Source organism: Sarcophilus harrisii, chromosome 4 (assembly GCF_902635505.1).
Source record: "Sarcophilus harrisii chromosome 4, mSarHar1.11, whole genome shotgun sequence".
NCBI lineage: Eukaryota > Metazoa > Chordata > Mammalia > Dasyuromorphia > Dasyuridae > Sarcophilus > Sarcophilus harrisii.
Window position 1 is genome coordinate 464,426,212 of NC_045429.1, and position 27,233 is coordinate 464,453,444.

At 55.9% G+C, this 27,233-nt stretch overlaps 1 protein-coding gene across 1 annotated transcript in view; it reads left to right on the top strand.

The window, feature by feature from the left end:
* Window positions 1-26,764, top strand: part of TSPEAR (thrombospondin type laminin G domain and EAR repeats) — a 32,278-nt gene extending 5,514 nt beyond the window's left edge. Inside the window, exons 6-12 of the mRNA XM_031968787.1 lie at window positions 33-164; window positions 885-1,111; window positions 6,504-6,693; window positions 7,637-7,866; window positions 18,020-18,207; window positions 19,615-19,716; window positions 21,943-26,764. Of these exons, the coding sequence (XP_031824647.1) occupies window positions 33-164; window positions 885-1,111; window positions 6,504-6,693; window positions 7,637-7,866; window positions 18,020-18,207; window positions 19,615-19,716; window positions 21,943-22,096 (1,223 nt within the window). The 3' untranslated portion in view covers window positions 22,097-26,764. The remainder of the gene's footprint in view (window positions 1-32; window positions 165-884; window positions 1,112-6,503; window positions 6,694-7,636; window positions 7,867-18,019; window positions 18,208-19,614; window positions 19,717-21,942) is intronic.
* The last annotated feature ends 469 nt before the right edge of the window (window positions 26,765-27,233 follow it).

A 27,233-nucleotide genomic window follows, 5' to 3' on the forward strand; every position in this document is an offset into this window, starting at 1 on the left:
GGGATCAGTCACTCCTTTGGTCTCGTGTGCAGAGGCTGACATGAAAGTGACCCTGGGCCCGCGGCCTCAGTGCGCCAGGATGGAGCCCGCCCGCTTCTGGTTCGACGCCTCCCGGAGGGGCCTCTACCTGTGTGTCGGCACTGAGTGGGTGTCCGTGATAGAAGGTGAGCGGGTGGCTGTTGTCAGGGTTCCAGGCCCGGGTGCTCCACCAAAGCCCAGGAAGGAAGCCCAGGCTGGACCCTGGCAGCCAGGGCAGGCTCAGGGGGGGGGAGACATAGGAGGGGGGGGGGGAGGGAGAGGTCCTTTGAAAAGCTTCGCTAATGGCTCCGGGTCCTAATTCTGAAAATCTGCAAGGAATTGAGATGACAAGCTGTCTCAGTACGGCACCCAATGGGCAGCGCCTTCTGCTTGGGGGCTTGCCTTGTCTCTCGGCCCTGGGGGCTTGGGATGGGAAGGGCTGTGTCCTCGTCCTTGTTTGGGGAGGTTTGCCTGGGCAGGGGGGAAGGGGGCAGTGGAAGGGCCTCCTCCCTCACTCCGTGCCCAAGTCCCTTCCAAACAATCATGGAAACAAATAGAGAAATGAGTTGGGCTTCTTCTCCCCTGCCCTCCCTCTTCTCCCTCTTCTTTCTCCCCCTCTTCTCTTTCCCCTTCCCCTTCTCCCTTCCCCTCTCTCCCCTTCTCTGCCCCCAGCTCTCTGCTCCTCCCATCACACTGGGTGGGGGCCGCTCCCTCTCTTAGAGATTCCCTCAGTTTGTTCCCATCCAAACGGGCCTCCCCGGAGCCGGGCAGCCCTGGGACTGGCTCCTTGTCCCCGGGCTCCCACCTGCTTCCCCGTGGGCCAGACACCATCTCTGGCCTGGTGACTACTTCTGTTTCCGGCCCAGCCAAGGTAAAGCTGGACTACGTGGAGGAGCACCAGAGCCTGGCCACGCCGTCGGAGACCATGGGCATTGAGGTCTTCACCATCCCTCACGTGGGGCTTCTGGCGGCCGCTGCCAACCGCCAGGCCAGCTCCACCATCTACAAGTGGGTGGATGGCAAGTTCGTTTCCTACCAGAACCTCCCCACTCACCAAGCCCAGGCCTGGAAATATTTCACGATAGGAAAAAAGGTAACGGGGTCTGAGCACCTCCTGCTCCTTTGGGGCCTGGTGGGAACGTCAGGGAGGCTTCCTTGTGATCCAAAGGCTGTGTCCTAATAAGGTCGGTGCTGACGACAGACCTCCATCAGGGACCGTGCCTTTGGTTGTGCTCTGCAGGGCAAGGGCTCACTGGGATGTTTGGGGGGCAGAGGGGTGCTCATCTCCTGAATCTGCCGGCTTGGGGGCAGGGAGCTAGAGAGGGCCGTCCCCCGCCCCTCTTGCCAAAGTGTCCTCCCAAGTGTTTCACTGGATTGCCCTCTCCTCTCCAGGAGGGCCACCCTTTCCTTCTACTTTATATCATCTCCCTCTTTCCCTTCTGTCCAATCTCTAGAGCTTTTAAATTCAGTAGGAAGCTAGCAAAAGCCCAGAACACGTTTCTGCTTCCATTAGATAAAATGTGCTCTAAATAGACTTTATTTTCTATCTGCCCATGATCTTGCCTTATATTCTTGCCAGAGAATGACATAATTGAGCCTTTGGGGGGGGGGGGGGGTTATTATTTTAATCTCTCCCCTCCTTACCCCATATGGGAATAAGAACATGGAGAGAGAGATGGTTTAAAGGGGACCTATTGAAGCTCACTTTTTTTTTTTTTTTTTTGAGGCAATTAGGGTTAAGTGATTTATTTGCCCTGGGTCACAGCTAGGAAGTATTAAGTGTGTGAGGCCTGAGGCCTGAGATTTGAACTCAGGTTCTTCTTACTTCAGGGCTGGTGCTCTATCCACTGTGCCACCTAGCTGCCCCAGGAGCTCACTTTTTAAAATTAAATTTTACTTAAAAAATAAACAAATATTTGGTTTATCTCCCTCCTATTTGGAGGAAGGAACAACAGCAAAGTCCTTGTAAGAGACAAGCAGAACAAAGTCCCATCTTGGCCCGGTCCAAAATGCTTGTTACCATCTGGGCTTTAGGGTGTCATCTCTCTGTCACTGGTCTCTGGGGTCCATGGCTGACCTTCTGGTTGATCAAAGGTTGCAGAACTTTCAAAAATGCTGATTCTGACAATGTTGTGATTGTGTAAATTGTTCTGTTTCTGCTCACTTCACTCTGTGCTGGTCCACACCAGCCCTTTCGGATTGCATTGATTACAGCACCATGGTCTCCATCACCTTCACTACCCATTTCTTCAGCCATTTCTCAACTGATGGGCACTCCCTTGGTTTTCCCCAAAAAGCCGCTATAAATATTCGTGCACCTGTACGTCCCTCCCCTTTCTTCGATGTCTTGGGGGAATGTAGACCTGCTAGCAGTGTCCTAAAGGTGGAAGGGAAGCCCAGACTGTTCAGTAACTTTCAGAGCATCATTTCCAGAATGATTGAACCGCTTCCTAATTCCATCAACAGGTTTTTATGATCTGTTTTAATGTATTACATAAGCATTTTTCAAGATGCTACATGTAACTGAAAACTATGTATACTTCTTTCTATTCCTATTCAGTAATCGCTGGAGGGTTATCATATCTAGCTTTTCTAAAAATCCTATAGAGATCAACTTCTTTCTTGTTAATTTTTTATTTCTATTTGTCTAAGTCTTAAAAGTATATTAAGGTCTCACAGTGTTAAAGCTTTCCTGTCTTAATCCCTGTAACTCTGTTGGAGTAGTCTGCTTTAGTCAGAGTGATAGCTTCTTATTAATCCTTCTACCTCTGATTACTCAAAGAGAGTTTCAAACCTGGAGAAGGCTTCCAAGATTGTCTTTTTCATTTCTATTTTATTTCCGTTGCTTAGGAATAAGCAGAAGAGGCAGCTCTTTAGACTTGTGGCCGCAATCCCACACACTTGGATGGAGTATCCAGTTTGTCCAAAGACTCTGGGGAAGGGGATGCTTTTCTCTGGGCTAAAATTTGCTGCATTTGATTTTTTTTAGACTTGTGTTCAGATTGGTCTGCATGCAGAGGTGACAAGTAGGACTATATTGGTCTGAAATTTTCCAGGATCTTATGACCCCAAGGCACCCCAAGTTATTCTCACCTTTTTAATTAGAAATATGATCATAAATCTTTGACTCTGTCAAGTAAGAATTTCCAGTTAGCTCGGAGCCGAGGGCTGAGGCTGGGGGGGAGCAGGTGGATGGGGTGATGGTCCTGGGGCCCTTTTTTCCAAATGAATATCTACCACGCCTTTGTCCATCTTGTGCTCAGAAAGTTGGCTTTTTTTTTTTTAAACTAAGCCTGGGTGAGCCATTTAGCCATGTTAGCCTTAATTTCTCCAAATGTAAAATGAGCCAGAAAAAGTATAGTGTCCTCGTCAAGAAAATCCCCAACACGGCCATGGAGAGTTGACTGGGACTGGAACACCTGAACAGCACACCATTTCTGGATCCTCCCTTTGTTGCCCAGGGTGTTCCCCGTCTCTGCCGATGCATAGCGATGCCCCTGGGCCTTTCTCTAAATCACTGATAAGAGGGGCTCACAGTGCAGGATGGATCTCAGAAGGCTCTTGCTACATGGACACAAGGCCACTGATGAGAGATCAGTGATCCGGCCACTCCTTGTTCTGAAGCCGTCTAACCAGACTGTCCCCTGGACCAAGGCTCTCTGAACATGCAGAGCACAAGCGACTCTGGAACTCTGCCCAAACCTGTACAAATCTCACCACCGCATCTGCTCTCTTCTGCTTTCTTGGAATCTGCCTTATGGAGCTTTGGGTGGCTCTCTGTGGCATCTAGGACTCTCCGTGGCATCTAGGATTCTTCATGGCATCCACTCTCTGTGGTGTCTAGGACTCTCTCTGTAACATCTAGGACTCTCTGTGGCATCTAGCCGCTCTCTGTGGTGTCCAGGACTCTCCATGGCATCCAAGACTCTCTGTGGCATCCAGCCACTCTCTGTAGGATCTAGGACTCTGGCACTTTCTATGGCATCTAGTGGTGGCTGGAGGTGGAAACGTTTCTTCCCTGCTTTCCATTGTGGTTAGATCTGTGAGGTACCAAGTCAGCGCCAGGCTGCCAGTCCTTGCTTGCTCCCGGGGTGTACGCCATCCCTGGCCAGGAGCCTGAGGTTCAAGTGCCAATCTCGAGATGGTTTTCTTCAACAGCTGCTCCCTTCTCACACCTGCCACCCTGGCCATTAGTCAGCCACAGATAAGAACACCACCTGTGTCCTGGGGTCTTTAGTTCCTTGCCCAAGACTTAGTCATCCTTGGCAGGGCTTTCAGGGCTCCCTTGGGCAGCAGCCTTCGTGCCCACATGAGTCACCAGTGAGAAAGAGCTGTCATCCACCTGGACGAGTCACGGAAGGTTCTCTGTCACATCTGGGCTGGCCTCAGGAGACAGTCGAGCCCCTCCTGCCCTTCTCTCCCCTCTCTGGCCCTTCCCAGATGCTCCCTCCTTCTCCAGCCTCTGCTGTCTCTTTCTGTAGCTCCTCGAGCGCCTCCAGACCTGTCCTCTCCAAGTTCCACCCTTCCTGAAGGGGCCGGGGGCTTGGGGTCACCCCAGGGTCGGTCCGTGTGTGCTCTGGGTGAGACGCCCTTGGGTCCTGACAGATGACGGTTTGAATTTTAAGCTTAAAACCCTCAGGTTAAAGGTTTAGTGTGAAACTCTGAACATCAACTTCCCAATGACCATCACCATCGTACGGAGTATGCAAGTCTCCCCTTGGCGATGCCCCCTTGGGGCTGGCTGTTCCTCGTGGACGCCCTGCTGGACTGGACAGATGGGTGGGCCCTTTTTGATCATTGGCCCAAAATGAGGCACCAGCAATGGGGAGATATGGGAGCAGGAGGGCGGAGAGATTGTGTAAAGTATGGCCTGGAGATAGAGATTCCTGACTACTGACCTGACAGTCTGTGAAGCGCTCTATATCCAGGAACTCATGTTGTCCCCACGATACCCTCAGGGTCACCGCTTGCTAGTAAAATCTCTATTCGACAGCTGAGGAAACTGAGTCTGAAGCACCTCCTGGGGTCATCCACCTAGAGGGCAGGGTCTTTCTTGCTCTCTACCCTCTCCTGGTGGGGAGGTGCTTCCCAACATGGAGGAGGTCTGAGGGTAACCGAGGCATTCTGGGAGATTGCAGATGAGAGCAAGAAAGAGGCAGGGCCTGGGGAGTGAGGGCCGGACCGGCGGGGAGAAGGTGGGCCGGGGCTGGGAGAGAAAGGGCAGTCACCAGGACCCCAAGTGTGGGGCTCAGGGAATAGCAGGTGGGAAGAAGGTCCTTGGGGACCGGATCCAAGTTCTTGATACTCCACCGCTGTGCTGGCTGTGCGGTCCACCTGCCCCTGCTGCCTCTTGGGCCGGGCTCGGAGTCCAGGTTCTCTGACCCTTTGGTGGGCGTCTGGGGCCAAGCTCTGGCTGGGGGTCTCAGTCTGTGGCTTGATCCCTGGCATCTCAGATATGGGCAGCAGGGGGCAGGAGAAAGCAAAGAAAGCTCCCGCTAAGAAGGGGGTGTGCTGGAGGCTGCTGCTGCTGCTGCCCTCTGTCTGGGGCCACTAGGGAGAACAGCGGAGAGAGACTGAAGGCGACCGACTCAGGCCTTGCAGATGAGGCAGAGGGGTGGGCAGCAGGGCCGGGCACGCCAGGAGAACCTCCGCCTACCTCGAGACTACCCGCAGTCGGGAGCTGGTCGGAGACGCCGTTGGCCCCGGCAGAATTGTCTGGTTCAGACTCTCAGGCTCGGAAGGGACCCAGTGGCCATCGGGGTGGGCTCAGGGCCGGCCCAGAATCCCCTCTGATTCCCCTGGGACCGTCTCTTGGCCCCAGCTTGAAGTCTGCCCTCCCTGTCCCCAGTGGCCCACTCCCCTCCGACAGGGAACAGGTGAGACACCTCGGGCCTCCAGATGTCTGCAGCCCAGCCAGGCCGGGAAGCCCAGCTGGGTGTGCGTAAGCAGGTGGGTGAGGGCCACGGGGGAGACACATTCCCCAGCGCAGGCCCCGGCTCGCTCTGCCCCAGGCTCTCGCGGCCCCTCCTTCTTTGGGAGGCAGGCATGTCGGCGTTCCCCGGTCAGGCCCACGAGTCGTCTGTAGCGGGCCCCGTGCATCAGGGTGTGCCCTGCGCCCCCGGCCTGCACCCCACCCCCCAAACCCAGCCCTCAGTCTTGCTCTGCCTCTGGGGTTAATGGCGCTTGTGTGTGCGTGTGTAAGGGAGGGTGTGTGTGTTAGTGGGTGTGTGTGCATGTGTGAATGTGTGTGACAGCGAGTGTGTGTGTGTGAGTGACCCAGAAGAAAGGGGTCCTTGCCCACAGGCTGCAGGATGTCCGGGGCAGAGATCACCGCGTGGGGGGCAGGAGGAGGTGCCCAGGGTCTGCTGGCTGGACGCGGGTCTCCACGGTCCCACACGGGGTCGGTCTCCCTCCGCTTCAGAAGTGGGGTGGGGGACGGACGGGTGAAGGGGGCTCAGGACCCGTCCTTGTCTGTTTCCTCTTAGGTTTTCCTGGTGGTGGCGAACTTTGAGCCCAAAGAGAAGGGTCGGCAGGAGCTCTCGGTCATCTACAAGTGGAGCCCCAGGAAGCTCAAGTTTGTTGCCTACCAGCGGATCGTGACTCACAGTGCCCGGGACTGGGAGGCCTTTGAGATCGGAGGGGAGTCCTTCCTGGCCGTGGCCAACCACCGGGAAGGTAGGAAGCTCCGGGGGGGCCAGGGCAGCTCCGCGGGAGCCTCTGAGAGCGTGAAAGTAAAAACACTCACCCACTACGCACCCGATAGCGTGCCCAGCTCTTGCCAGTGTTGCCCTCGGCGCGGGGATGAGGTCATGTGACTTGGCCAGGGTTCTTTGGCTAGGACGGGGTTGAGGCTGGAATCCATAGCAGCTGTTCCTGGCTCCAGGCCCGCAGCACCTCGCTGGCTCTTTTTGTCAATGAGGAAATGAAGGCCCAGGGATGGCAAAGTGAGCCTGGAGGACAGAAGGCTTGGGGGCTGGGCTGGGGGAGGGGCCCTTTTCAATCCTCACTGCCCCAAGGGCGGGGAAAGCAAACTCCCTGTGATGGGGGGTGGGAGGAAGCGAGCTCCCTGTGATGGGGGGGAGGAAGTGAGCTCCTTGTGGTGGGGGGGAGGAAGCGAGCTCCCTGTGATTGTGGTAACCTGCTCACCACCTTTGTCACATTGTCAAAAGTGCAGTCTCACCAACACCTGAGGGGACAGTGTGAGCCACTTTTGGCTGGGGATGGGGGGTGATGGTCTCAGCTGATTTCCAGTTGAGGAAACTGAGGCACTCATTTCTGCTCAGTCAGAAGCACAGGGGCCCTTTGGGGGCTTCCCTCCTTGACAGGGAGGGACCCACATAGTTATAAGATGATGAAACTTGAGGAAGGGTAGGACTCTACCAGGATGTGAAGGATAAACAGGGAGAACTTCCTGGAGGAGGCAGTTCTTGGAAGAGGAAGGTCTGGAGAGGAGGAAAGGAGAAGGTTGGGGGGAATGAGATGGAGGGAGGTGGTGCAGCTCCACGGGGTCCGCATGAACCCTCCTGATGAAAACCACCCTGTTTGCCCCCCTGTGCCACTCCCTGTGAGCCTCCAGGGACAGCCGTCTCCTTACCGCCTTTCCCTCCTCTTCCTCCAGGAGACAATCACAACATCGACAGCGTCATCTACAAGTGGAACCCGAGGTCGGGGCTGTTCGAGACCAACCAGACCGTGGCCACATCGGGCGCATACGACTGGGAGTTCTTCACCGTGGGGCCCTACTCCTTCCTGGTGGTGGCCAACACCTTCAACGGCACATCCACCAGGGTGCTTTCCCACACCTATGTGTGGCTCCTCGGTTCTTTTCGGCTCTTCCAGTCTTTCCTGGTAAGGAGACAGACCTGGTCCCCTGGCGGCCCCGGGAGAGTGGCCTTCACTGACCAGACTTGTTATTTATCATTATTTTATTGAGCAGAGAGCACCCGGGCTCTCTGCTGGGAGCTAAGTCCCCTCTGTGTATTTTTCGATGTTTCCTTGCTGGTCTTTTCCCCATCTCTACCATGACCCGGTCCCTCACACCTCACCCCCTCCAGATCGAAGCCCGGCCTCGTAAGCCATCGGTACGGGCAATTCTGCCGCCATCTTGGCTGGGTTTTTCTTTTTCTTTTTTATGATGTCTTTTAGAGGCAACAGGAGACAAAGTGGGTTCCAGGAGAAACTGTGAGCATCCGGGATGTCAAGTTTTACAGTAGAAATCCCATTTAGCAAGGGGATAACAGAATTGCATATGTCTGCCCGCGTGCACATGCACACAAGTGCTCCCAAACAGGGTTTTCCATGAGTTAGCAGCCCCCAGGAGCCCAAAGGGGGGCACTTATCTTCCCAGGCTGCCAAAAGGGAAGAAGGTCGGCTCCAGAAACCACAGACTTGTTAGTTTGGTGTCAATCCCAAGGGAAAAAATTAGGCTGGATTATAAGGTGTGGAGGAATTGATCAATCAGTCCACAAGTGCAGATTAAACACCTCCTGTGTGCCAGCACAGGGGACAAAGAAAAAGCAGAAAGCACGCAGGCCCTCCCGGAGCTGGCACTGTAACGGAGAGACACAACACACATCCACCATGCGAGTGCACATGTGACAAAGGCACGGGCGAAGGCTCTATCCCTGGGGCACACGGGAAGGGACTCCAGCCTCCTGGCTGACCACACAGAATGGGGAGTAAGGCCTTGCTCTCCAGGAGCCGGACAGGCTCAATGCCCTTTGAGCCTCATCACCGACTCGATTTCCTATGGATGACATAGGGGAATATCCAAGCTCTGGGGCTGGCTGCCAGCAGGGCGCCATCTCCCAAAACGTCCTTATGAATGAATTGGAGAAATATGGGCAATTCTGTGGAGGAAAGACGGCTGAACCTGGAGTGGGAGGGGCCAGGTTCAAATCCTGACCCAGCTGTGAGCTTCGAGAAATCTCTCCCCAGCCAGGACCGCCATTTTCTCATCTGCAAATCAGCGGCTTGGACTTCGGAACCCTGGGGCCCTTTCCCAGCGCTTGTGACAGAAGGATTCTGATGGCTGGGAGGGCCTTGCTTGGCCCTGCTCCATGCGCTGTCCTTTCCATCGCTGCAGCCTGCTAATGACCAGGCTCTGAGAAGCCTCCCAGGAGGCTGATGGACCTCCGCAGAGCTCGGCAAGCAACGGGGCGCTCCATGCTAAGGGATGCCAAGTCCCATTGCACAGGCATGGGATGAGGGAGCTGCAGGAAGGAGCAGGTGTGCCCTGCCCCTCTCCAGAAGGCAGGACCAGGACTGAGGGAGGGAATGACCACCTGGCAGGGATGTCGGAGGCCATTTCTTTCTTTTTTTTCCTGAGGCAATTGGGTTTAAGTGACTTGCCCAGGCTCACACAGCTGGGAAGTGTTAAGTGTCTGAGGTCAGATTTGAACTCAGGTCCTCCTGGATTCAGGGCTGGTGTTCTATCCACTGCACCACCTAGCTGCCCCCAGAGGCCATTTCATGCACTGGATTGGGGGTTGGATTCAGGGCCTCTGAGCTCTTTGAATCCTAGTCTGATCCAACTTCAGGGCTGAGCAGATCCAGACCAATGAAATGTCCCCAGGGTAGCCTTAGTCCATTACATCCAGAAGGAAAAGAAGCAAGGGTGGGCTTGGCTTTTGGGTCCTCCTTGGCCCTTTGCACTGCAAAGGGGCCCATGTATTTTTTTCTGATGCCTTCTGAGATTGGCAAGCACACAGTGGGCGGGTGTTGACTCAGCTCCCTGTGATGGGCGTTCTGCCTGTCGAGGAGGGGCTGAATCAGGCATTCTTTCAAACACAGATGCCCCCAGAGCCTGGCCCTCGACATGGGGCAGCAGCTAGAGTTGGTGGTTCAGGGCTTGGGGAGCCTGTCAGGTCATGGGAGGCCATTCCATCACCCTGCTGCAGTCCCAGGAAGACCCTCTTGTTCCTCAGGAGTGTGGTAGTGGGCATCCCCTTTGTGTACTGGGAGCCCTCAACTTCGATTCTGTGGGCACCTAAGAGACCACCTCCCCTAAGTCTGTATAGTGAAGCTAATAAGCAGGTAAACCTGCCCTTGCCCCAAGTTGTGATCCCTCTGCTCTTGTGGTGATCACCACTGCTGCTACTACAGATTAATTGCTTCTCTACTGATGACACTCCTTGGTCACTGTGCCAGGATCCTTTCCCAGGCAGCCAAACATCTCAAGGCTGCTGCCTCTGACTCTGAAGAAGGCATTGGACAGCTCCCTTCTCTCTCTGGACGGCCCCTTTCTCTCATGGACAGATCCCTTCTCTCATTGGGCATCTCCCTTCTCTTACTGAAAGGTTCCCTTCTCTCATGGACAGATCCCTTCTTTCACTGGATAGCACCCTTCTCTCATTGGACAGGCAGGTGCTCCTCAGAGCCCAGAGTCTGCTGGGTCCAGGTGGGCATTTGGCACAATTATTTCTTTAAGGAATAGATCTTGGAACCTCATCAAAAAGCAGCCTTAGAAGGGCAAGCAAATCATCCACTCTTGGCTGTGAACTAAGCTTCCTGAAGCTCCAGGCGGGGGATGGGGGAGCCAGGTTTGAATGTTGGGGTGCCCACAGGCACATGCCGGAGTTCTGGCCCCCTGCGGCAGTGGGGGAGGTTTGGACAGTTGGGGCAGGTCTGGGAAGGGAATGATTAAGTTGTGTGAGGAGGGGGGAAAGATGTGGCTCAGCTGGGGAGACAGGAAGGCCAGGGGGCACTTTCATTGTGGTCCTGTGAGGGAGCAGAGGGGGAGGTGCGGTGCCCCCCACAAAAGTCTTCCCATGGTCTTCATGGCCACAGATTCTGTCTCTTTTCTTCTGAATGCAGGGGCTATGGCTCAGGTGAATGAATGAATGAATGAATGGAAAAGCCTTTAATGAGCTCCTATTTGTGTGCTCAGTGCTGTGCCTTGAAGCACGTACATGTCTTTTTGTCAGTTTTTTTTAATTATAGTTTTTTATTGACAAAACATATGCATGGGTAATTTTTCAACATCGACCCTTGCAAAAACTTCTGTTCCAACGTTTCCCCTCCTTCCCCCCATTCCCTCCGCTAGATGGCAGGTGGTCCCATGTATGTTAAACATGTTAAAGTATATGTTAAATCCAATATATGGATATATATTTATATAGTTATCTTGCTGCACAAGAAAAATTGGATTTAGAAAGAAGATAAAAATAATCTGGGAAGAAAAATAAAAGTGCAAGTGCACAATAATAGAAAGAGTGGAATGCTATGTTGTGGTCCACATTCATTTCCCAGTGTTCTTTTGCTGGGTGTAGCTGGTTCTCTTCATCAGTGAAAAATTGGAACTTGTTTGAATCATCTCATTGTTGAAGAGCCACGTCCATCAGAATTGATCCTCATACAGTATCGTTGTTGAAGTATATAATGATCTCCTGGCCCTGCTCATCTCACTCAGCATCAGTCCTGTCAGTCTCTCCATCGCTCTGAAATCCTCCTGCTGGTCGTTTCTTACAGAGAAATCATATCCCATAGCAGTCATAAACCACAGCTTATTCAGCCATTCCCCCATTGATGGGCATCCACTCAGTTTCCAGTTTCTGGCCACTAAAACAGGGTTGCTACAAACATTTTGGCACATGTGGGTCCCTTTCCCTTCGTTAACATTTCTTTGGGGTATAAGCCCAGTAGAAACACTGCTGGATCAAAGGGTAGGCACAGTTTGATAACTTTTTGAGCATAGTTCTAAATTGCTCTCCAGAATGGCTGGATGGATTCACAATTCCACAAACAATGTATTAGTGTCCCTGTTTTCCCGCATCTCCTCCAACATTCCGCATTATCTTTCCCTGTCATTCTAGCCAATCTGCCAGGTGTATCATGGTATCTCAGAGTTGTCTTACTTTGCATTTCTCTGATCAATAGTGATTTGGAACACTCTTTCATATGGGTAGAAATAATTTCCATTTCATCATCTGAAAGTGTCTGTCCATATCCTTTGACTATTTATCAATTGGAGAATGGCTTGATTTCTTATAAATTAGAGTCAATTCTCTCTATATTTTGAAATGAAGCCTTTATCAGAACCTTTAACTGTAAAGATGTTTTCCCAGTTTATTGAAGCACTTACATCTTAATGGGGAGCTGGCCGAGCAGGGAAGCTGTCCCCCTCATCCCAATGGCAGTGTGGCAAGCAGCCTGGGAAGGGTGGGGTGCACTCTGGGGTCAGATACCCCGGGTAGACTTCCTCTTTGGGCCCCACCGATCCCCTCCCCAGCGGAAGGCTCTGTCCACTGCCTGTGAAAGGAGGCAGAATAGGATCCCTGGCTATTCCCCCAGGCTGCCTTCTTCCTGACACAAAAGCATTTTCACAGCCTGGGGGCAGGTGCTGTAATGAGTCCCACTTTACCTATGAGGAAACTGAGGCAAACAGATGCAATGTGACTTGTCCAGGCTCACATGACTAGTAAGTGTCTGAGGCTGGATTTGAACTCACTGAGACAGTGTGGCCCTCCAGCAATGTAGGGATGGGATATCCACCTAAAACGAGGGAGAGCCCCCAAGGCCTAAAGACTGCACTCTCTCTTCCCTCATCAAGTCCGTCACAAGGATGGGGGTCCTGCTCGTGTGTCTTGAGGGGACAGGCCCACCTTAGCCAGTGCTTCCAGGGTCTCCTGGACTCCCTCGCCACCCGTATCAACTACCACTTCTCTAACACTTGCAAGCCCCCTTCTGAGAGGGGCCATGGTCCCAGCATTTGATGACCCCCCCCCAAGAAGGCTGCCCCTTGCATAACAGACCCTGCATAACAGACTGCAGGCAGTGACCCCGGAGAATGTTCTCCATGGGCAGCATGGGGATCCAGAGGGGAAATCTGGGTGCCCCTGGGAGCGGGGAAATGAGCACCCCCTAAAGAGTCCAGCCAGAGTAAAGAGCCAGCCTGTTGTGGGGAGAGAAGGCACTCCGGGGATTTGGAGTCAGCAGGCGAGGTCCCCCATGGAGGTAAGAAGAGAAAAAGGGAGCCCAGGGATAGCTGATCCTGACAGCTTGCAGGGAAAGGAAGGGGACCCCGTGACAGGAAGGCTGGCCCAGTGTGGGATATCCTGTTCTTGTCCTGAGCCCATGAAGATCAGCTTGCTGCCTGAGCAAAGACAGAACCAGGCAAGGAGATGGGGCAGCCGGTCTTCAGAAGGGCCGGCCTGAGCCATAGGAGGTCCAAGACCTGCAAGGGAGCACAGGACGACAGACCTTCCTTCACATCTCATCCATGGAGCTTCACAATGGAATAATTGAGCAACTTTTGGTCCTCTTCCCGAGTCCCATGGGAAGGGGAAGGTGCAGGGGTGCCCTGGCAAGGACCAGATCTGTCTCGGACTCTGGGGTTTCTTTATTAGATGGGGGAGGGACCCCTCAGACTCTCCAGTTCCTACCCCATAATAAAAACCTCTCAAGAAAGCTGAATGATGTATGGTGGGCGATGAGAAGGACATGGCTGCTCGTCTGGGACAGCCCGGTGTCCCGGCCATGGCCTGCACTCCCGAGCAGCCTGCCTTCGCACACGGATGCACACACGCGTGGGCAGATGGGCCCAAAGCTCACGGAGCTCCATGGGGCTCGGCTGGGACGTCCTGGAGAGTTGAAGACCAGAGACTGAGAGTGGAGTTATCCCGGTGCCTCTGCTTTCTCAAGGGGAAAATGAAGTCTGGAGGGCAGGGACCTATCTGGCTCCTACGGAAAGAGCAGAGGGGATTAAAGCCAGACACCCCCACCAGCTGCTGCCCCTGGGTCTCTCTGTGGCCGGCAGTAGCTAGGGCCGGGTAGACCTGGTGCAGAGCTGCTGTGAACAAGGACATGTCCACAGATGGCTGGACAGGCCGGAGCCCTCTTCCTCACTGGTGAGCCCAAAGGCCAGCAGGGCAGGGGGAGGGAGGACCCAGGCGGACAGGTCGCCGGTTACAGCAGCTGCCGCTCGATCTGGGGCTGGGTTGGTGCCAGGGTCCCTAAGGAACAGCGCAGCGGGCAAAGGCACTTCAGAAGCAATGGGATTTCCCTGCCAGCCAAGGATTTGGGGAAGCCGGATCCAGAGCCAGCTGGAAAGCCTTTGAATTCAGCCAGAAACGGATGGGCACGCTCTTGTCCTGGCTTGTGGGCATCCTGCCCGTCCCCAGCCTGGAGGAGGGGCAGCAAGTTAACCCTGCTGGGCTCAGCCTACCCAGTGCGGTGGGCTGTCTGGCTCCTCGTGGACCTGCCATCGGGCCCTGCTTGTCCCAGCCGCTGTGGGGCATTTGGGGGCACCGAGCCCTCCTGCCTTCTTTACATCAGCCCCCTCAGGAGAGCCGGCAGGGCCTTGGCGAGGGCTGGGTAGTGGTCCTCCACCACAACTAGGCTCCTGTCGTACTAACCACTGGCCAGTCTGGAGCTCTGCCATCAGCAAGGGGCTGCCAGCTGCTGCCCAGCCCCCACGTCCGCTCATCTCTAGAGACCTCAACCCATCCTGCTTTCCTTGGAGCCTTGGGAAGGCAGACTTCCTCCCTGGGGAATTCCAGAATCCTTGAAGAGGATTTTTCCGTGGCCTGGGGACCCGGGAGCTTCCATCCCACCCTGCTTCCTGCCGCCAAGCTCAGGAGTGGCAGCTTTAGGGCTTGGCTGGAACTCCTGTGTTTGAAACTGGTCTGGGCAGGGGATCCTTGGCAGGCTGGGCTTGGTCCTGTCTCTCCCTGATCTGATGAGCAGTGAACAGGGGATTGTCCAGAGGGACCGTGGTGGGCCGGGCGCAGGACAGGGTCCCTCTGCTGGGCCACAGAGACGCTTCTGTACTCAGCCAGGAGCTCTGGCTCTCATTAGGGAAAAGTCTCCGCATGTGGAGGGAAAGGAGAAGGCCCACCCCGGGGGATCAGATTCAGGAGGGGTGGCTCCCCTTGGCAGGCTGAGCCATCAGGCAGGAAAAACTCATGTTCTCAGCTAGTCTGCATCGCCACTTCTGGGAGAAAGGCTTCCCGAGGTGGCATGGGTCTCTGATCACAATAGGATGGGCCCGGGGCAGCCAAAGGCTGAGGGAAGGCTCTGGTGACAGCCTGGTGCTGGGAAGGGATGCCTGTGCCCACCCCGGGTGACCATGGACACCCATCTTCCCTTTGCCTGGAGCCTTCAGGGATGGCCGCTGGACCCACCCAGTGTCAGCTGCAGTGCCCCCTGCGCAGCCCCTGCCGGGCCCTCAGCCAAGCCCTCTTGCTCCCCAGCCTCTCTCCCCAGGGCCCGGGGGTCCCTGACTGGAGGTCCTAGCTCTAAGTCTTTTCTCTCGAACTTCCCCTGGCCCGACCCTAAAAATACACACTTGGGGGCCCCATGGTCTTAGTGGGTGTCAAGCTATTAACACTTGCTAAGTCATGTTGTAAGTTTAGTACTGGTGAGTGCCAAAAGAGAAACTGCAGCAAGCTGGGGGGGGTTCCCCGCATGTGCACACCACCAGAGGGTGGGAGGTGGGGGGCCCCCCGGCAGCAGCCTCCGAGGAACCCCCCAGCAAACCTGGGTCTGGGTTTCTCTTTGGGGCCACAGCCTCACTGGGGCCGGACAGGCTTCCTTGGGGCTCCTGCCTTCTGTAGCCCCTCTGCCCCCCAGCTGGAAGGGGGCGTCAGCCCCAGAGCTGGGCAAAGAAGCCCTTGTTTGGTGGAAGGGTTCCCTAAAGACTCATCACTAGGGATACTCCCAGTCATGATGGTTTTGTTCCAAGACATGAGTAACAACTGGTGGTGTAGACATAGCTGGTGGTCTCTCCCCAAGGCATAAAGAGCAGCCAGTGGTGTAGCCGTAGCTGGTGGTTTTTCTGTAAGACACAAAGAGCAGCTGGTGGTGTGGACGGCTGGTGGTTTTCCTCCAAGACATGGCAGTAAAGGCAGAATGGCTTGGGAGGGAGGGAACGGGGGTGGGGGGAGAGCAGAGCACAGCGGCCGAGCAGCCTCGGGGCTTCTGCCTGACCTCCCCATCTTGGTCACACTGACCTTTTGAAAAGATCTTTTTCCAAATGGTCTTTTCTGCATTTCCTCCCAACCCCGCATGAGTTTCCAAGGGTGCGACGCTTTCTACCCGATCTCTATTCAGCTCAGGGCCCCTGATTTTTCGGCTCCCTCCCAAACGCCAGATGCAGGTTCAATGTGGACGTCCTTTCAGACACGTCTCCGTCCCGTTCACGCCGGCCTCCTTCTCCGCTGGCGCGGGCGTGTCAGGGACATGGCCCGGTGTCACAAGGGGGCCCGGGAAAAACCGGGCCGCTCACAGAGCCAGCCCAAGGGCCAACAGAGGCTACCCCCGGCGTTCCCGTCCCGGGATGGGCCCTGGCGAGAGCTGGCCGGGCGGGCGGGCACAGATGGGCTGCAATCTGCATCAGCGGAGGGAACGCCCCCCAGCAGAGGTCACAGACACCCCGGGGAGGAGGGTTGGACTCATCCTTCCTTTCTGCCCCCCTGCCCGCCCTCAGTGCTGTGGAGGCAGGGGCCCAAACTCAGCCTTTCTGCTAGTGCCCCCGGCCCGAGCTTCCGGACTTGTTGCCCGAGGAAGGCTCGAGGCTTGGATTACCCTGGCGGTCCCTGCCCGCTCTCGGGAGCTGGCGGACGCGGAATTTCCCCTGAGATAAAGGGGCTTAGGGAAACTCCCAAGTGGGGGGGGGGGAGACAAAGGCCGCTTTCTGCGAGCCAGGCTTAGATTTCCATTTGGAGGGAAATAACGGCCGTGCCCAGATGGAGGCTGAGGGCTCTGGCCACGGAGCCAGCCCCGAGACCGTCACGGCCCCCCCCAGAGGGGGCCGGCCAAACCCCCAGGACCGCCTCGGGGGCCAAGGGCCCGGCAGGAGCCGTCAGGAGTCCCTGGGTCCTCAGCTGTGGAAGGCACTTCTCCAAGCCACGGAGGCCGGCTGCCACGTTGGCCTTGGGGGCCACCGAGGGTCCGCTCTGGGAGCTCTGGCTTCGGGGGCAAAGGCTTTCTCCTCAGTCTGCCCAGCTCTACAATGGGGAGAAGTCATCCTCACAAACCACAATTCACACCGATTTTTGGGAGACTCTTCCCAGGTCAGTGTTTGTGAATTATTGGAACCCCCCCCATCTCCCAGTCAATGAACAAGCACCAGGGGAGCACGGCCCCCTCGGGGAGCACGGCCCCCTCGGGGAGCAGAGGCTTGCTCCATTATTGGGGGGGGGGGAGAGAAATGCTTCCGTTTTTCCACCAGTGGTTATAATGGAAGAAAGCAGCGCCCTCTTGTGGACACTAGGCTCGGCGCGCTCACCCCAGAGACAGGGAGGCAGCATCTTGCTGCTGGGGGAAGAAAATAGGATTTTTCCTAAGGGAAGTTTTTTCTTTCCAGAATCCATAGGATTTCGGGCGGGAGGGGGACCCCATAACCTGTCTGGTCCAGTCCCCCCTTTACAGATAAGGAGGTAGAGGCCCAGAGGGACTGAATCACACAGGGGGCAAGTGGCTGAGCGGGGACGCAAAATGGGGGTCCTGGGCAGCTGGCTCCTGTCGGGGGTCACGATGGCTCCCGGCCTGCCGCTCTGCCCGCTCTGGGCTTAGCTCTGCTGAGCTGGGATGGCTGCACGTTTGGCCGAGTGGTGAAACAAGGAGCCCCCGCAGCCCGCCGGGTGAAAGTGGGCTCCAGAGCTGGCTCGGGGCTCGGCAGAGGGCCCGCTGACACCGGGGTGCAGGGCGACAGCCCCGGCTGTCACACTGTCATGGGTCCCCCAGCACAGCTCAGGCTGGATGTGGCTCTAGCGAGCCCCGAGCCTGAGCCCCAACCCTGGAAGCGGTTCCCACACGGGCAGCAGGGCCCCGGGCTGACCGGCCTCTGTCCCCTTTCCTGCAGCTGTGGAAGACTGAATGCCCCGTGCTGGAGGGCAGGGGAGGGAAGGCTCTCCAGTCCCTCCCCCGTCTCACCCGCCCGCTCCCTGCCTCCCACCTGGAGGCTTCCACAAGCCTCCCGTGTGCCCCCTTCACTGTGTGCCCCTTTCACTGCGCCCCCTTCACTGCGCCCCCTTCACATGTGTTTCTCGTTTGACCCTAGACCTTCGGGGCTGCAGACTGGGAAGTCTTTCACATTGGGGAGCGGCTCTTCCTGGCCGTGGCCAATAGTCACAGCTATGACAGCGACATTGGGGCGCAGACCAATTCCTACGCCATCAACTCCGTCATCTACGAGCTGAACGTCACCGCCCAGATGTTCGTCAAGTTCCAAGACATTCCCACCTACAGGCAGGTACCTGTGGCCTGTGGATTGCCCGCAGGCTCGGGGAACAAGGGGTGGGGCAAAGATCTTGGGGGACAGAGTCAGCCCTGGGCCTGGGGAGGCCTGAGATGGCAGCCTGGGCCGGGGTAAGCCCGGAGGCAGTAGGTGGCTGTGGGAGGCCATCCCTGTGGCCAGGAGAATGGAGAGGGCCCCCACAGTCATGTCTGTCTGATGGAGAGACGGGTGCTCTGGGGAGGGTGCTGGGGTCCCTACAACTGGACCCATGAGTCCATTGGCAGTAAAGCACTCCCAGCTCAGGAAAGCACTTTGCTGCTGCAGTTGGCACCTTCCTGGGCCTTGTGTCTCGGAGGACTCATGTCCCCTGGAGGAAAGATCCCCTGGAGGGGAGATCCCTTGGAGGAGAGGTCCCCCTGGAGGGGAGATCCCCCTGGAGGAGAGATCCCTTGGAGGAGAGGTCCCCCTGGAGGAGAGACCCCCTGGAGGGGAGATCCCCTGGAGGAGAGACCCCCTGGAGGGGAGATCCTCCTGGAGGGAGATCCCTTGGAGGGGAGATCCCCCTGGGGCTAATCCAGGTTTTCAGCTGCTCAGTCATTGCTGGGTCTGGGCCCAGCTCTCTGGCCGCTGTTCCACATGGCCTCCCTGGTCCAGGAGCCAGTGAACCTGAATCTGGCCTAGCTCTGGGACATGGTTCTGGGAGCTGTCCATGGCTCTGACTCAATTTGGGATCTAAGACTTGAGGAGTGGGTGGCCCGGGGCCAGAGCCTTGTCTCCCAGGGCCCCGGGGCGGAGGACACAGGGATGTCCCCTTTGTGCCACAGATGTGCCTTTTGTGTCCCCCCCGCCCCCCGCACTGCCCAAGATCCTGCCCATGAGACCACTTAACAATGACCGAGGCCCAGAGAGTGGCGTGGCCACAGCGTGGGGGCAACGTGACCTGCGTGTCCTCTTGTGACGTTACCCTGGCTCTCCTGGTAGCTCTGGGCCACACCCTGGCAGGACCTGCCAGCAGAAGCCTTGGCTGGGAGGAGGGACACTGAGACACACCGGGATCCCTGGGCCCTGGCTTTGGGCCTTCAGGAAAGCCTGGCCAGGGTCAGTCAGGACCAGCGCCGAGAAGCTGTGCTCCGCCCCAGCCCCCCCTGTAGTTTGGGGTATTCTGAGGGCAAACGTTGGCTGCCTTTGGAGATGGGGGGCTCATTTGTCAAAGATCCATTTCCCAGGATGTGGAATGTGCACGAGGTGACGTGGGGCCGGCGTTGGGCTTGAGCCTCGGCCTTTGCCGCGGGACCCAGACCCACCTCCTCCTTCCAACGATGGCACCGTCCTTCTCCGACATTGCTCCCGATAACGCCCTGGGGGAGGGGCTGCATGTCCCCCTCCCCCCCACTGCCTGCCCCGTGCTCTCTCTGCAGTGCTCTGGACTGGGAGTTTTTCTCTGTGGGAGAAGATTACTTCCTGGTCGTCGCGAACTCCTTTGATGGGGAGTCCTTCTCCGTGAACAGTATTATATACAGGTACTCCCTCCACCACCGCCGTTCCCCCGCACCGCGACCCCCGCCTCTCAGAGCCCCCTCCTGACCTCGCTCGCCGGCCGGAGAGGTCAGAGCATGTGGAAGTCGAGAGGTGGAGAGGTCCCTGCCTGGGCTCCTTCCTCCCAGCCCCCAGTGGGGTCTCGGAGCCGGGTCCCGCCCGTACACAACTGACGCAAGGATCCAAAGACAGCCCCACGGTTGTTGCCACGGAAAGGATGGCAGGAGGGCGACCAGCTCTCCGGGCCTCCTCCTTCCTGTGCCATTGGGATCGGGAAAGAGCCTCCCACGCCAGGAGGCAGACTGCAGAGGGGAGGCCGGCTTCTCAGGGCTGATGACATCCGTGGCCAGCAGGAGACAGGGGGGGCTGCACACACCAATGCCCCCTCCCACTGGGGTCGCTGGGCTCGGTAGAGCATGTGAATGGGGTTTTCCTCGCGGCTGATGAGGCAGGGAATGTAGGAGGCCGAGGATCCCCAAGGGAAGTGAGGCAGAAGCCAGGCCGGGACTCGGGCCCTCTCCTAACAGCCTGTGCCGAAGCTCTCGGGGAGGTGTTGTCTAAGCTGAGCTCCCTGGTAGCCAGGGGCCCACAAGACCCAGAGGGGGCTGGGAGGTCCGGAGGCTCGGAGGGCATTGGGCAGACAGCTCCCAGTCCGGCAGCCTTTAAAGACGCATCGGAGGGACAGCAGCTGGAGGTCCAAACTTCTCCCCCAGGATCAGAGACGCCCAATGCTGTCCCTCCCATCCCAGGCCACCGGTGGGGAAGGAGAAGCAGCTTGCATGGTAAAACCATCAGATCTCTGTCTCTCTAAATCTTTCTCTGTATCTCTCTTTGCCTTTGTCTCTGTCTCTTTTTTGTCTCTGTCTCTCTGTCTCTCCCTCTCTGTCCCTCTGTCTCTCCCTCTCTGTCTCTGTCCCTCTCTGTCTGTCTGGATTTCGCTCCCTCCCCATCAGGGTTACATTCAGCCAGCCTCGGCTCTTCTCTCTCCTTTTGTCTGCATGTACAAGTTGCCCAGCCTCTCCCCTTCAGTCCTGCAGATCGACAGCTCCTGCTCAAGAAGCTCCTGTAACTCCCCGTTGCTAGGAGTATGCAGGGCAAACTCCCCTGCTAGACACTTCCTGTCCTTCCCACTGTGGCTTCATTTGATCCTCGCAGATCTTTCCAAGCCCACCCCACGCTCTGTGTTCCAGTCAGCCCAACATTCCATCTCCAGCCTCCGTGCCTTTGCCCAGGCTGCGGCCTCCCCCCCAAATGTTCCTCCCCTTCTCCTCTCGGAGTCTCTCCTTCCCTGAAAGACTGTGCTCAAGTCCTCTCTCTTGCAAGAGGCTGGCCCCGCCTCCCCTGAAGTTATTTTGTACTTATGTGATGCTGATTAATTCCTGAATACACAAAGTGTGCTCCTTGAGGGCAGGGCCCGTTTCTCTTTATACCCCAGAAGGCCCAGGAGGCACTCAGGATAGACAGAGATGGGATGAAACCCAATCCCCTTTCGGGATGACCTTTGGACAATGGGGTTCTCCCCACCCCGACAAGCCCTCTGTAAACATAAACAGCAGACAAAGCCATAAGCATCAATTAAGCACCTACTGGATACTGTGTAACTAGGCTAAGTGCTGGGGATGAGCCTCTAAGAACTCACAATCAAATGGGGGAGACAGCCTGCAAACAGCTGTGTGGGGCAGACCTGGCAAGTTGGGAAGTGTCTCAGAGGGAAGTCCGTAGGTGAAGCAGATCTTGAATATAAACATGCCCCGATGCTATCCATTCAATACCTGTGCTGGGCAAGGTGCACACGACGAAGCCCGCTTCCTAGCCACGAGTTTGTCCACGGGGGACTCGGGTCCTGTCCTTGAACCTTCAGCAGGGCCCCTGCGCTGCCCAAGAAGCAGGAAGGCCAGAGTTCATGCCCCACCTGGGTGGTGCCCTCGCAGCGGGGCCGTGGGCAAGTCCCTGGGATGCCAATGTGGTGGGCCTGGGCCCGATCCAATCGCAGAAAAATGAGATGTAGAGACTAAAACAGGGAAGGACCTTTGGAGGCCGCCCAGCCCAATCCTCTTCTTTTCCAGAGGAAGGGGCTGAGACCCAGGAGGGGGAGGTGACACAGGGAGGAAGGGGCTGAGCCTGAGCTTGAGCCTAGCTCCTCCTAGTAACTCTGGGTCAGTGGCGAGCACCCCATGGCAGGGCCTGATTCCCCCTCTCTCCTCTTGTAGGTGGCAAGGCTACGAAGGCTTCGTGGCCGTTCACCACCTCCCAACCTTCGGCTGCAGGGACTGGGAAGCCTTCAACACAAGCACAGGCTCCTACCTCATGTATTCCAGTGCCAAAGAGCCGCTCTCCCGGGTGCTGAGGCTGAAAATAAGCTGAGCCCGGCAGCCACATCCCACCTTGCCTCGGCCTCGGCCTCGGCCTCGGCCACCTTCCCAGGAGCCCTGGGAATAGCTGCACTTGAGGACAGCCCCCTGGGTTGGATGACTCCGGATTGGCTACAAGGGGAGGGGGCACCTGGGCACCATCTGGCATCTTAAAGACCTCTTACTGACTCCTCCACCTGGGAGGAGAGCAGACACTGCCTGCATGGGCAGGAGCCCCCTATTCCCCCAATCCCCCCACAAAGAAGATGGCAGATCCCTTCCCAAGAGTGTTTCCTGGTATGAGGGAGAAGGGAATGAAGCCGGGGCACCTTCTGGCTTGGATTGTCCTCTGTCTCCCTTGTCACGGCTGCTCATTAAGAAAAAGGGCAGCATCCCTCAGTGGGACTCGCTCTCGCAGGGCAGCACTCACAGCTCAGCACACAGGGAGAGGAAGCTCTGCTCCATGCTGGAGTTTGTAGTCAAGCTTTTGGACATGGTCATTCCCGAAGGGCCCCCCCGTGCCAGTGGCGAAGGAAGGTGCCCGTCTCAAGGAGCCGGACTTCTGAGCCCGTGTTCAGCAGGGCCTGGGTGCCTTGTGGCGCTTTGGGAGAAGTGCCCTTCAGGTAGAAAGGTGTCTTGTTATTTCCTAAAAGTGAGACCATAAAATTGTTCACCTCCTAGAAAAATGGGGGTTCCCCCGGGGATCTGCAGCCTGCTTCTCCCTCCCCTCAGCCACCTGAGATAAGGACTCAGCAGGAAGAACTCACCCATGGATAATAGAAGGGCTGATAATATGTGGCTAAATCACATGTGGGCAGAGGAGGCGTCTGCACCGTGAACAGCAGGAGAGAGGGGGGAAACGATGGCCTTCCATTTCCGAACCCCGGAAATTCAACCCATCGCAAGTAGCCCTGGTTAAGTACCTTCTCTGCCAGACACAAGGGGAAAGACACTGGGGAGAGGACTGGCTGGGGAGTCACAAGGTCTCTGACATACTATAAACATTATGTGGAACTGGCGATGGATCTGAGATCCACACAATTCTCCAAGGCGTGGGAGGTGCAATGTACTCCAGGGAGGGAGTTTCTACAGGAGTTCCCTCTACTAATGAGAGCATCAGTCCAAAGGGACACAAACCAGGGGCTGCCCTCAGGAAGAGGACCTTTTATGTGGGTGTGCTGTGGAATATTACACAGACAATGAAATATTATTCTGGGAGAGAGAGTGAGCACTAGCAGCTAGGGGAATCAGGGAAAGATTTGCATGTACCTGTGCAGGATCTGCTGAGGATGCTAAGAAGCAGGGGTGAGGAGGGACGGTGTCCAGGTACAGGGAACAAGCTGTTCAAAGGCTTGGAGAGGGGAGATGGTGTCAAGGACAGGAAATTGCTTGTAATCCAGTTTGGCTGGAAAGTAAGATCCCTGAGGAAGTCTGGAAGGGGTAGTAGGATGCAGAGCTGGCTGGTTTTATTCCGGATGCAGGGGGAGCAACATGGCCAGATGGTATCTTGGGAAGGTTCGCTGGGTGAGGAGAGGGAGGCAGAGCAAGCTGGCCATCATCGTTAGCCACAGACCAGAGGCAGTGAAAGTGTGCTGCCCACAAGTAGGAGGGGAGAGGAGAGGAGAGGAGTGCACATCTGGCCCTTGGTGAAAGGGCTGGAAGCCCGCCTGCTCTTTCCCCTCACAAAGAAGAAGAAAACATGGAGAGCACGGCCTCCATCTGCATCTTCCCAGAAACCTGGGACACAGTGAGTGGGAGAGGCAGGAGCACAAGAAGTTCTTCCCAGGCAATCGGGGACAAGCAAGAGGCAGTGCGGTGCAATGGAAAGTGCTGGACTGGGAGTCGAAGGCCCAAAGTTCGGACCCTGCCTCTGCTCCTTCCTGCCCCTGTGACCTTGGAGGGACATTCCATCTTCCTGGTTTTTGGTTTCCTCCTCAAAGTGAGAGCAAGTGGCCTCGAGTCAATACCCTCTGACCCTTAACATCAGGGGCCACCCCATTTCCCAAGCATTCGTGACCCTCCTGGCCAGAGAATCTGGTCCCTTCATATCTCCTGCCCAGACTCGCACCCACAGACTTCACCCCTGCCCTCTCTCCCCTTAGAGGTGCTTGCTGGAGCTCCCTCTGCTTCCCAAGCGCTTCTATCACCTTTCCTTGAGCTTCCTGTCCCCCAAATATTTCTTCATGCCCTCCTCACTCCATTATTGAGCCCATCTGAGCCAGCCTGGTCGCAGGGATGCTGTCACTCTGTCATGTCAGAGGAAAGCTGGGGGGCTCTGGGGAGCTCTCTGCCCTTTTAGTGACCCCGCCCCGTCCTCTGCTTTGTCAAGGAATGTATTTATGTTGTATTGTGTGCTCCCTATGTAGAAAAACCTATTTATTTCATTGTTCTGTTCTTAAATATATTTATGATCTTTCCAACAGAAAAGCTGTGCTCCAGAAGTGTTTCTTATTGGGTAGACCATTTCCTCTCCACACATCCCATAAGGTGGACAGCCCAGTACGGCGTGTCCACACCAGAGTGGGCACTGCGCTCTAGGAGTAAAGCAGGATTGAAGTAGCTCCAAAGAAACGTGAGGGGCACAAAGTCAGAGAATCCACCCGACTGCTCTCGGGTTCTTTGCACCCAATCCCTGGCGGAGCCTTCTGGCCTCCTCTCGGTCTGATCAGCCGCATGTGGACACACTGGCCTTGCCCCTAGCATAGGGACGCCATTCAGTAGATCACCAGCTAGCAAACATGTACAAACAAGTTCTAGACAGGATAAATTGGAGATAACCAATGAGGGAACGCTCTGGAGTGAAGCACTATGGGTTGGGAAGGGCTTCCAGTACAAAGTGGGATTTTCACTGGGACTTCAAAGAAGCTGGGGGTGGAGATAAGGAGCAAGAACATTCCGGCAGGGGAAATAGCCTTCCACCTACTGCTGCTGACCCTTGGTCCCTGTTATTCACTCTTTCCTGTTCCTCCAGAAGGGTTTTAAAAATGCTGCCGTCAAGGATCCATCCCAAAGAAGGAATACTCCCACCACTGCCAGGGTCTTTAGCAATTTAGTGGCCCTCCCCAGACTGTCAATCCAAGCTTGGTCCTCACCCAATTGGACTCTCACCCAATTAAACAAGCATTTGTTAAACCTTCTACAATTAGTGGGGTTTTAACTAATCAAAGAGCAGTCATTAGCTCCAAAAAGGTTCTCACACCTGGGAGAGAGGAAGAAAGCCCTTTCTCCCTTCCTCCTTTAAGCTGAGCCCCAGGAGATGTGCCGCAGGGTAAAGGGCTGGGAAGGAGGTCTTGGACTCGGGCTGGGATTCGGGTTCTGCCTCTTGCCACATGAGTCTCTCTGGACCTCATTTTTCTTTTACACCATGAGGGGTTCGGAATAGAGGGTCTCCAGGATCCTAAATCTTGCTATGATCATTCATTGCAAAGACCAGAGAGCTTAGCAACAAGCAAGTTCAGCCTGTCGCGAGGGACGTTCAGGAAGGACAGAATGAGGGACAGCACGAGAGTAGCATATCCTAGAGGAGAGGGAGAACACTGTAGGATGGGGATCCAAGTATTGGAGCCGAAGTAGGGGCCACCAAGATCAACCTGTGTGTCCCTTTAGCCCCAACCATAACTGACAGGATCTGTGCTAGAAAGGTAGGAAGTTTGGGGATTGGGAGGACCAGATGGCGCCCCAAACAGGCTGGAACAAGTATACTGCCTTTTAAGGGGTTAGGACGTCTCCCTATTACCTCTGTGTTCTCACCACCAGCTTTGACCAAGTAGGAGCTCCATCATCTTTTTGAAAGCTTTTTTCCCAAAGCTCAGTCTGTCCAATTGACCTTAGATGTTGAATAAACCCCTCAGGTGGAAGGCGAGGTGAGCTGTCGACGAAGCCCCTCCCACCAAATCCTCTCAAATCGCTTCAGTTGGTTTCGTAGGACCGGGGCGGGGGGGGGGGGGGGGCGTTCAGGAGAAAGTCTAAGAAGTCTCAGATATGGCCTTGCTTGAACAGCTACAGCCAGAGAGTGGTTGAGGCTGGCCTGGGAGTGTCGTCACCCTCCAGGATGGTCTTGAGCCCTGTCCTTTACATGTCTGTCACTGGCCATAAGGCCCTGGGAAGTCCTCTGGTCTTCCTGTACCTAATTTTCTTTTTCTGCAAAAAGGGATTCCGACAGCTGAGGCTTGTGTCCTTAGGGTGCTGGTAGCCTCTGGCTCTGTGCTCTCCAGCTATAGATGTTTGAAGAGCCACATATGGAAGAGAGATTATGTTCATTCTGTGCTGCTCCAAGAGGTCAAACTGGGGGAAGTTCTGGGGAGACAGATTCCCTGTGAGAGAGGGAGCTCCCTGTCACTGGAAGGACACAAACAAAGGAAGCTGGTCGTCTCAGGACCATGGAAGCAGCCTTGCTTTGGGAGCTAGGTTGGCCTCCGTGGTTTCCGATGCCCCTTCCTGCTGGGAGGTTGTGAGTGAATTGGTCCCCGAGTTGACCTCCCTTTCCTTGTTCCCTTGAACAGGAGGTGGGGATACTCAGAAATTCTCTGCCAGGTGTGGAGTCCAGCCCCAGGGAATACCGAGAGTGGGAATGAATATCCCAGGCCAGTGGAAGATGTGCTTTGAGATCTCCGTTTGTTAATCTGAGCGCCGGGGTTTATACACTCTTTAACTAGTATCACATCAACAACAGCTTCCTCCAGGTGACTCTCCGTACCTTCCAGGGTTAATGCACAGACCATACTTTGACATCCCAATTCACCTTAACTGGCAATACCAAGATCTGGATCGTAACAGGGTCGTGGATGAGAGAAATCACCCGTGGCAAAGGCACTTGGCTGTGGTGCCTTGTTCCTGTCCCATGCCCTCTCCATCGGGATTATTCTCCGTTTATCCCGGGTGTGGCTTTCAAAGATTGTTAGGGAGACGATGAGCCAAGGCTCCTTGTTCAGCCCTTACAGAGAGCGATCTCAAGTATTACCTGGACCAGACTCTTCCTGTAAAGGGCTTATTCAGTACCGCCCTCTCCCACCCACAGCCAGAGGTGCCCTGTGCATACGGGGATCAGGGTCCCCCGCTTCTGCACCAACCAGAGCAGGGCCCCTCCACCATCCGCCCTGGACTCCCTTGACCCTGGCTGCCCCCTGGGAGAAGCCTGGGGCCCTCTCTTC